This window comes from Saccoglossus kowalevskii, chromosome 6 (assembly GCF_978046115.1).
Source record: "Saccoglossus kowalevskii chromosome 6, keSacKowa6.1, whole genome shotgun sequence".
NCBI classification, from domain to species: Eukaryota; Metazoa; Hemichordata; class Enteropneusta; family Harrimaniidae; genus Saccoglossus; species Saccoglossus kowalevskii.
In genome coordinates, this window is record NC_140646.1 from 26,333,211 (window position 1) to 26,344,513 (window position 11,303).

Below are 11,303 nucleotides of genomic sequence, written 5' to 3' on the forward strand. Positions count from 1 at the left end.
GTTTCGCACTTGTGGATAGTAATTGAAACAAGTGATCCTCTGGTACACTATTTAAAATCTTTAGCAATTAAAATGTAGTCACACACATAGAAAGCCAAAATGATAACTGAATAATCATCTAAGTATTCTGAAAATCATTCAAATATTGACGTTCATTTGATTTTCCATAATATGCACGTCTTACTTAAATATTTCACATACCTGGTAATAATCTCAAACCAAAATGAAGGTCCAGAAATGATCTTGGTGCATCTTTAAACTTCCCAGTACTTGTTTGTGGAGGAAACTTTAAGGTTAACTTGGCATATCCACTGTGTTCAAATTAGATGGCTGTCAAAAATAAAACTTCACATGGCCACCAGATTGAAACTGGTTGACAAATCTGTCTATATCTGTGAAAATGCAGCTGACTGATATATGCATACACATAACCAAATCTGTGAGTCCAAAGCTGTGTCTGAGTACCCATAACCTTCTAAAAGTTAAAAAATATTAATATTGATTTTTATTTTAAACATTGTATTTACAAATATTACAACAGCAGTTGTTTTAATCCCACTTTTAAATAAAGATAATTAAAAGTAATGACATTTTTGCGATGCTATGAAATTTTATTGTAAAAATCCACGTCGGTTTCCACAAATATTGAATATTCCTAGAAAACAACTGCCTATACGCCCACTAAAACACGCCCGACGCCCCCGCCCCACCAAAATGGTATGTCCTGCTTCAGTCCACCTGATATGTATCACGTGACCCAACTTTCAGTTTTCGATGTTTGATCGTCAGCAGGCTGCTAAACATCTTTAGTGCGTATTTGTGTAGGTCTTGACGTTACTCTGATGAAGTCTGGTCATTTTGATGGTTCTTGAATCCGACAAGGTTATTTTAAATAACTACGTATGTTGCTTGGTAGAGGAAAATTTGTATGAAATGTCCAAATATTTAAAGCACAGACTAGCATCAAACAGGTATCATCGATAGATTCACTGATAGGTGGCTTAACTGTTCGTAACGCTAAGACCGGGATACAGTATACCGAATGTGATCTCTCACATAAGTTTCACATAGTACCGACGTACAGGAAGTACCCTCGCTCTAGAAAATGCCTATCAACGCCGACAACAATGAAATTCCAATGTCCGACGCGGAATCGGACGAAATAGTCCCAGATCAAATTCGACTTCGTACCCACAAAGTAATCCTGTTGGGCGATGCTGGAGTCGGTAAAACATGTTTATTCAGACGTTTCATGGGAGAAAGTTTTCCAAAGTCGACGGCCACGACACTCATGACTCAAGCAAGTTTCCCGAGGCGTTTTCAAGATGGTCAAGGACAGCCTGTCGAGGTTGGTATTTTGAGTTGTTTTGAGTAAATTATGTTTTACTTCTTGTTTTTTTTTTCACTTATATCAGGCATGAAGAAACGTTACCATATGACGTGATTCGAGCTGGTCTAAATAATTCTAATTTGAAAAACAAGGGCCATCAAAACAAATTCACACCGCACTTCTTATGTCTTATATTTGATTTTGGATAGGGTAGCATGTTTTTCTGGAACGTACACAATATATTATATAGATAGACCGTTGTTACACTTACATAGAGAGAAAGATATAGGATTAGTACGAGAAAGATTTGCGGAGGGCAAACTAAATTTGATGCAGTACAGAATTATATAGCACAGAAATCCATATTGCATCTTTCACTGTCACTGGTATTGATTGGACATTTGATATGGGGGAAAGGTCAGCGAGGAAACCAACTACACGTGTCGTTTACAAATCCAATGCTCTGAATGCATGTCACATATGTTAATTGTTATGTGCTATTGTTTGGTTATAGTACATGTACTAGTAAACAGCTGTAAAAACATCCTTTAGGATTGATTGATAAGAATGCCCCCCCCCCCGGATATTTATTATTATTACCCATAAATATTGCATTTTTACATAGATCACATGTTAGGGAACGATAATTAGAAAATCAGGGTTACTTATAACCGGGAAACAGAAAATATATATATATTTCTAAAAAAACAACAACACACATTTGATAGTTTAGGGACTGTGTCATAACTAATTGAAAAAACAAACCTATTTTACCTGCCTTTCCATGGAACAAAAGACAAATATTTGATTTTCACAGTTCAGTTTTGGCTGAGTAAATTGTGGTATTGAACTTGAAGGACTGTAAACTTATACCTGAGCTGATTTACATATTGCTCCTGGCAGAACAGTTTTGCAGTCTTTTTTTTTTTTTTTTGCACTCTGCCAAAGTGACTTATGATACCATATAAAATAATAGCATGCAAATATCTTGAAATGAATTGTTATTAAAACAAAAATGAACCTTGCAGCTGTCTAGGTGCTGTATTATACATTTGTACCAAAAAGATCATTTTGGTTCAGTGCTATGTAGATTATTATACAAAAACAATGAAACATGAAGATCATGCCTCTTAAATAACATTCCTCTCAATTACTTGAAAACATATTTACCTTACTTCAGACAGAAATCAACTTTTTTTTTTGTATACCGTAGTCATAGTTACTATATATAAAACATTAAGACTGAAAGGTTAGACACTAAATCAATCTGAATACTGGTACCATAAAAGGTTCTACATTGACACTTTTATATCAGCCAGCTTAATTGGTATAAGTAGCCCCAATTTAGATAGCATAAATCAGAGTTGTGAAAGAAAATAAATATTTAGTGAGACTGCTGTAGATTCTTACAGTCCATTACCATATTGTCCCTCAACACGGAGGGATGGTGATTACCATAAATGCAAATTAAAGCTTGTCTTAAATCTCTAGAGAAATCAGTTGCGCAGAATGTACAATCGCTGATATCTTGGTTCAATACTGAGGTTGTGCCTTACTGATAATAAATCTAATTTATTTACTTTTCAATTTCATAAGAGACATACGTTTAGTAAATTTACAGATCTGGGAAAATTACATTATAAATCAACACGTATTATTAATATGGACATATTTCTAGAGATTAGAGGGTCTTATTTTGAGGTATCAGCCTTGTACATCATGTCCTGGTAAATGATTTACAGAATCATCACCATAGTTACTTACTAGTATCTAGCTATGCAATGTTTTTTCTCTAGTCAACAGTCTTTCTCTAATTCCTGTATCAGTTGGTGATTTTGTACCCCTACTATAATATTTATAATACAGCATCTTTGATGTGAAATAACCGATACATGGTACAAATATTTGTAATTACAGATCACCAAATCTCAAACAGTTGTATCTAATTTGCCAAGTTCTTGTTTTGATGGAGTCCATATAACATTTTCTTCTCAGAAACATAACAAAGAAACTAGAATCTGTGTGCTTTTCTAGGTAAAAGTAAATGAATGCAATCACAGTTGGCTATTAACCCTATAGTTAATAAGTGATTTACCGTTCACTGCAAAGTCTCGCATGATGTGTGAAAGGTGTGGGTCGAACATCTGTCTCAAAAATAGTTCAAATTTTAAAGTTCAATGTTGAAATCCCAATCTTTCAGAGGTATTGATATACTCGTTCATACTTCATTAAAATTGACCGTTATCAAATGTGAGGAAATAACCCCAAAATACTTTGTCAATGTTTTGGCCTGTTTTGACACATTTCTGGTTATTCCAGTTGTTTACGTTGGATTTCATGCATAATGATTTCACAGTGAATGAAAATGCTGTGTTGATTTTTAATTGGTTTGTTAAAAATGCAGTGTGATTTGCATGTGCTTTCAACCAATGAATGGTGAGCACATACAATGTCAGCTAACTTATAAAGTACAATTCTAAAGTATGAGCTGCAATGAAGTGATTGAATTTGGTTGTCCAATTTATCTTAGACTTAAATGTAGAACTCAAACCATGTTTTTAACTTTTATTGATAGGTTGATATCTGGGATACAGCTGGTGCCGAAAGAATGCGTTCCATTACAGAGACGTACTACAGACAAACATCGGCCGCTCTCATGGTTTACGACATCGACAATGCAGAAACACTAGACAGCATTGTCTCACATTGGGCATTCAGCATCCAAAGCCGGGAACAGAATGCAAAGCTTTTTCTCGTTGGTAATAAGCTGGACTTAGTTGATGAGGGCGATGGTGAGGATACTATTTTACAAGCGGAGAAATACACAGTTGAATCACAGGATGTTGAGATTGAGCAACATTTCCAAGTATCTGCCAAATCCGATGCCGGAGTCGAAGAGATGTTTCACAAGATTGCAAAGTTTTTAGATATGAAAAACCGTGGAAAGAGGACCAAGAGTACGATCCAACTACCTATAAAAGAGGAAATCTGTGATGGCAATCCTAAAACTTTCAGTATCATTGAATGGTTAAGAAGTAAATGCCAGTAGTAGTTACAATGTTATGAATCTTTTATTTTAGCTGCAAGGAATAATAATTCAGACAATAACTAAAACAGTTTTTAATTTAATATGAGTATCAATATGGAGCTAGCCTCTGAGAAAGTAACTGAAACAACATCAGTCGTTAATATATCGTTTGAACTGCACATCACAGAACCTGCATGTTTTGATGTAATCTGGAATTGCATCCACACCATGCTGAATGTAGTAAAGCATTGTCAATTTTTTGCTTTTTTTTTATTGGTGTATTTGCGTGTGCATGTTTGTTGCCACTTCAGACTCTGAGCCTGAAACCATAGGCTCGTGAAACTGAAATACAAAAGTATACCTTTATTTTACGGTAATAATTCTATGTGCATTCTGTAAACATTTCATGATGAATTTAAAAGTGAAAGTCATTATGACTTTTATCCAATGAACTCTGTTAACCTTAATTTCTGCCATTATTAGAAAGATAAAAAACAGAAAAGAAAAAAAAAAAAACATATTTTTTGAGTGTTCATAAAAAAAATACCAGTCTAATTAACTACTATTAAGTAGTAGTTGGTTGAAATACCACTGCTCATAAAAAAATAAAAAGTTTACAGTATATTTAAAGGGGAACCGCTCAATCCCATGGATTGCACCAAAGAATCATGGGACACTATTGTTTATGTTGTTTACAAAGTTAATCTATCTTTTGTTATCCATTGTAATTTTAATCCAGAAAGTAAATTTGTTGTGAGATTAGGCTTAACTGGAAGTTGCCCCTTTAAAGATGCTAGTAAGGGCTAAACCATTTGAAATCATGAGGAGTTTCGTGAAGACTGTGACAAGTGCAATTTTTTTTTTGCAGTCTTATTTGGACATGCGTTCACATTTTTTCTGTGCAACACCTTGCATGCAATTGTTGTTTTTCTTGGTGTCTCCGTCGCTTGCCATTTTTCATTTCAACAAATATTCTAGCCACACTGAATGATTTCAAATGCTTGGTCCTTAATGTACTGAGTGTGTTCCCTTATAACTTATTCTGTCTTGTGTACAACTTCAGTGGACTGCACTAGAAAAATAATGAATTTCATAGATTGCAGATAACCAACAGCGCCTTCAGTTATCCCTTGTTGATCCCCTGAAATAATTCACCTTTATACTTTTAAGCCATTAAATATGCTTGCCATTAAATTTGACCCAGATTTATTCAATTGTCCAAGGATCAAGCATTATAAACTTTGGGAGGGGAAATACTGTGCAAAGTATTTATCACCTTCACTTGTTTTAAAGTACCGTAAAAACTATAAAATATTACCCACTCTAAAAATTCAGCCACCTAATTATTTGACAGATTTTCGTTATTTGTTGACCTCCAAAATTTTCGACCTTGCCAAAAATTGCTCACTTATTTTTACTCCACAAATTTGTTTAGAGAAGTGACTCTTTTTGTTGACGCAGGAAAGTGTGTGTAATTTTAATTTGCGATGCAACTGTATATAACCCAACTTATATTTGTTGAATTTTTACACTAAAAAATTTGACTGGCCAAAAATGTATCGGTATTTTGTATTCTAAAAACCTGACCATTTTTCAATTAAAAAAATCATTTAAAAGTGGTCGAAATTTTAGAGATTTTACGGTAGTTACTATAGTTTTTTTTATTAGGAAAATGTTTTGCTGCTATTTTTTTCTGTGCAGATTTGTTTTTCCAAATCTTTGCCTTTTCAAAAGTTTTTCCCTCCCGAGTTTCTAATGGTCAATCCCTAATTTGATCACAGGATTTTATTTGTACTTTCCACTACATGTGAAATGTACCAGGAAGTAGACGAATACAAGCAACAAGGTCAGATCTGTAACAACTTTCACTTTCTATGTGGGTCTACAAAGTACATAGTTATTCATCCATCCAAACATCATATTATAAAACATGTCTTTTTAGCTAGCATGTTATTTTAGCTAATATGTAATTTCGCTAATTCAAGATGTAGCTAATTTAACAGAAAGCATATTCTCACAGGGAGATAGTCAACACTGTAGCGAAATTAAGATTCTGTTAATTCATGCCAAGGGTCAAATTCGCTAAAATTGCATGCAGCTATTTCAACGGGTTCTACAGTATATATGAGATGAACTTTAAAAAAAATCATTCAGCTATGGGGAGCCAACATTCTATGATTATACTGCCCTCTATAGTCTGATATTTGAGTTTTTTAATAGAGATGATGAAAGTAAGCAAATCTGTATGTAGAACTTGTGATTCAATGTTAGTTTTCTTGGCAACATCTGACATAAATCTATTTATAGTGCATTGTACAAAGTGGATATCAGCAACCCTTACAAAACAGTTGAATAGATTTGTCACAACATTGTTAGTTCTACTTACGGTATTTTCTGATTCTAAGTTTAGTTTTTTTTCTTCTGAAGTGCCTTGAATATGTATATATAATGTAGTCTTTTCTTGTATTGTAGGGTCTGCTATACGGTACATGGTGCTCACATAAAATATGTTGCAAATATTTAACTCATTTTTATTGTAAATTACATTAACACTATTAATGTATTAATGTAATTATGTTTTTATCGCTAGTATTTGTTTTGTGTGGATCCAATTGTGTTTATAGTTCTGAAGTTAACATTGCGACACCCAATAAAAATTAGTTGTGCACATTCTCGTTGGATAGGACTAGCGATGTACTTGGGCACAACTATGACAGTAGTGTCAACATTGCCTTATTGACAAGTACAAGTATCTTGAAAACTAAAAGCAGAATCATTTGCTAGTTAGCTCGTCAATATCTGATCTTATTGTAATTTGCAGTTAATCAGGTTGTATGTGTATACATTTTAATTAACATTTTAGTGAAATTTTTTGTTTATTCATTTTAGACACTTGGAAGTTCCAAGATGTTTCTTTTTAATAACATTCTAAATGTACATGTATTTACAAATGTTTGATGATATATATACCGTTGCACTTTTTACATATTTCTTGTCTATATTAACACAGTGCTTCGTTATAGGTGCACTTTCTACCAGTGTAGAATTTCATTATTTTTTTCTCATTCAGAGAGATTCATTGGCACTGTTTAACAATCCAATATGCTGCATATCCTTATGGTCAGAAAAACTGTCTAAACTGAACATCATTATTTATTTGATTTCTAAAGCACCGACAGATGCTTAGCTGTGGAATTCAGTTTATCTGTTTTGCACACCCTTGCAGTGGTGGTATATTCCAGTGGGGGGTAGTTCCCAGATTATTGCGGAATTCAGTTTTTCTACACCCTGGCAGTGGTGGTGGTGGGGGATGGGTAGTTAATTCCTTTATTATAATTATGGAATTCCATTTGCCCGTTTTGCATAGTGGCAATATACTCCAATGGTGGTTTGATTTCTCTTTGCGTTACTAATTTATATTGTTGAATTTTACAGTTTTACCCAGCTGTATGCTATGACTGGTGTTGTATTGCAACAATGTTGTGTAGATCATTGTGAATAAAGATAATTGTTTTAGTTTTTTTACATGTGTATGCAATCTTTCTTCAGCGTGTGAATGGTTTTGGTCATCTTGTTGAGATTGTGGTGTAGCTAGGAAAAAAAGAACATGTACCACTTCCTCTCCAGGTGATTGAATAGTCTGTTTTTAAAAACAAATGCATCAACACTTCGGACGCCATAGTTTTGGTACATTTTGATGATTGACAATTTCTTTTGACCAAATGGATACAATTTTTTTATTTGCTACAGGTCTTGAACATTTTTGGAAAAAAAATAAGGTAATTTCTAGTTCCCATAATCAAAGGGCTGTTTAGTAAGGAAATCATGATAATCATTCTTTTTTTTACCATTAGCACTATTTATCAGGTAATTACTAGACCACTAGGATAAAGGCAGTAATCTGGATGACAATGGATTTTTATTCTAACATCAATTACCTAATCTACTATATACTGGAAAAAAATGAGCTGTCAATGACCACAATTTTGTTTTTTTTTGGATTTTTATTCAGTTCAAGCTAAGTTGCATTCCACATTACTTCAGGATAGCATTATTAGTGTGCACAAATTATAATTTACAAACAAGAAAGCAACAGCCAGCCAGCCAGCAAGCTTGGCTGGAGTACAGAACTGAACTGACATTGAGGGTGCTCATCATGTAGACGTGCTCTACAGCAATGCTGAATACACATGCTGATTTCAACGCATTCAATTTTTTTAAACAAATATCCAGATACCTCCCTCTGAACAAACTTGCAAACTTCAAAAAACACTCCAGCTACAAAATGTACCTAGATAATTGTGGTCCACTATAGAAAACTAAATTTATATAAATTATTTATTTTTTGGTTTCTTCTTCCAGCTTTGTGTCCCCTCCGCCTTCAACTTTCCTATGAGCTGGGAAAGTCTCCCATGGTGTGGAGAGATCAAATTTTCGAAACTCTTGAGAAAGTTCAAGTGGTTCCACTACAATCCTTTTGACTTCATCATCATACCTCACCTAAAAGAAGAAATGAATGTGTGCGTTATTATTTGCACATGCGCCAAAATCAAAACATAATCATGGGAGTTGTAGGGTTAGTTATATGTCTGGTATGGTGAGAAAACATGTAGTAACAATTCTACCTAAATATACCAAATTCATAAATTTATTATCAAGAATACATAACTGTATATCAATTCAATTTTGTGTAGAAATATGGATGCCAAACAGATAACAAACTACTTGTACAAATACAAAAATGTGTAATTTCTGGACCTACCTCAACGTAACCACTCAGTGGAAAGTCCTTTCTCAGAGGATGTCCTTCAAAGCCGTAATCAGTTAAGATACGCCTCAGATCGGGATGATTGGCAAAAAACACACCATACATATCCCACACCTGCAAAACAAATTAACAGTCGTATAAATCCATAAACATCAAGAAAGAACGGTGTAATACAAATATGCCAAAATTATAAAACACAAAAATGATAGCTTACCTCCCTTTCATACCAATCAGCACCTTTATGGACAGATACTATTGAATCTATAGGTGTTAATTCATCTGTGTATGTCTTGACCCGAATGCGAGAATTATATCTCAATGAAAGAATATTATAGATAATCTGCAATAAGAACAAAATGATGACACCCCTATTTAACATTGCAATATTTGTTTGTCTTCACTGTATGTAAACTATCAGTTGGGTAAAAAAACTTCAATCGTAGGGAAGTACTAGCATTGTTTTGCCTTTGAACAAAGTTTCACTGAAACAAATACACCAGATACACACAACATCCAGCCACACTAAATTAGGCCCATTAAATAGACAGTTGGTATATCACTTCCACTTTTTTATATTGATAAAAACCATCATACCAGCTTACCTCAAATCTGTTTTCTCTTGTTGGGACATCAATAGCTGTTATATCAGATATGTTCTTAAACTGACAGTTATGGTGATCTTTGAGGAAAGTCATGACAGGTACCACTCCTTCAGGATGTATCATGAGTTCCAATTCATTGTAATGGGTGACCTGCACCAGCTGAATATATTTTGGTAAGCAGTCAGCCACATATCGTCCAAAATCAGAGAGAGTTGACCTCTGAAGTTCATCACCTGGCCTAATTGTGGCTGCATAGGAAACAAAAATATTATATAATAATTTATTTACTTGAATAGATGGATAATAAGTATTATTATGCATCTGACACCAAAAACAATAGAATTTGTCTGTAAAACATTGAGGAACACGTTTCTATATTCACAGTGAGAAAGTTCCAATAATTTTCATCATTTTACTCAGTTCTGGGCATCCTACACTAAGCAGGAAGATTTATAATAAGGTTATTACCGTAAGTATGTACTTAGAAAGTAAACAGTTGCATCAACCTTTGCTGTGCATCAGTTGATACTCTGCCTGTACTTTTTTTTATACATACTTTGCAATGCAACATCCACAACAACTGAATAATGACATGAATATACTGCTTTGTGACTAAACCAAAAAGCATTCTCTTTTGCAAACCTTGTATGCTTGCACAAATTACCGTAACTGTTAAATAAGGCAGGTTTCTGGGGTCCAAATTGTAAGCAGATAAGAATTTGCAAGCCAAAAACCAATTTCAATATTTGAAGAAATGAACACTCCCAAATGAAGCCATGGAACCAATGGTTAAGTTGGAGCCAAGCCCTGTTTAAGTTTTGTTTTGATAAATTGAAGATTTTCCCACGCAATAATTACTGTGACACAGATAACATTACTTTGTTTAGGAGTGGAGTTTGATGTACTAATATCGAACTTTACGCTCCCTTAAAACCTGTTGAAATATCAAGAAACCGATAAAAAACAAATGAAATGATATAGGGGTCATACATTTGAAATCCTTGGGGATGGCTGTTTTGTCTGTACATTTTTTATTTTTCTCGAATATTCCATGTTTTCTTGCATGCACTTTCTTATTCTATTGATGTCTAGCTTTCATTTTTTTCAACAAACTTTTTAGCTAATGATTTCAAACGGTCATCCCCTTACGCACTTACGTGTTGCGACTGCGGATAATGCTCTACAACTGGATACAGCAACCGATGGAAAAACAGTCCCTGTAAAATATGAGTTTATTTAATTGGAACAAAATACTAAATGAGAAAACTACACGTTACATTACAAATTATTGTTCACAAATATTACATTACAACAATGTTAACTGAACTCCAATCACACGAGTATACAAATGCACGTACGCCCATTTACAGCGTGTTCAAGAAACATGCTAAGCATCAATTGTCGTAAATATACACACAATATTGCTATTGAGTCTATCATAAAATGACATATATAAAGAAAAACTCACTATTTATTCTCAAAAAGTTGCCAGTCCTACGAGCAAGGTGCCCTAGATAAGACGCCATCTTTGCCAGTCAAAGCCACACTGTTACAAAGCGTTTTATTGGACGCCAT

At 34.0% G+C, this 11,303-nt stretch overlaps 2 protein-coding genes across 2 annotated transcripts; one reads left to right on the forward strand and one right to left on the reverse strand.

Moving 5' to 3' along the window:
- Nucleotides 1-784: 784 nt before the first annotated feature.
- On the forward strand, nt 785-4,618 carry LOC100371038 (ras-related protein Rab-13-like). The gene is made up of 2 exons (XM_002741631.3): nt 785-1,348; nt 3,906-4,618. The coding sequence occupies exons 1-2, from the start codon at nt 1,106-1,108 to the stop codon at nt 4,377-4,379; spliced, it is 717 nt and encodes a 238-aa protein (XP_002741677.1). The 5' UTR covers nt 785-1,105; the 3' UTR covers nt 4,380-4,618.
- Nucleotides 4,619-8,342: 3,724 nt separating this feature from the next.
- On the reverse strand, nt 8,343-11,300 carry LOC100370289 (NADH dehydrogenase [ubiquinone] iron-sulfur protein 3, mitochondrial-like). The gene is made up of 6 exons (XM_002741626.3): nt 11,197-11,300; nt 10,886-10,945; nt 9,729-9,976; nt 9,341-9,466; nt 9,121-9,240; nt 8,343-8,858 (listed from the first exon to the last, which is right to left on the reverse strand). Exons 1-6 carry the CDS (start codon nt 11,252-11,254, stop codon nt 8,697-8,699), a joined length of 774 nt encoding a protein of 257 aa, XP_002741672.1. The 5' UTR covers nt 11,255-11,300; the 3' UTR covers nt 8,343-8,696.
- Nucleotides 11,301-11,303: the final 3 nt, after the last annotated feature.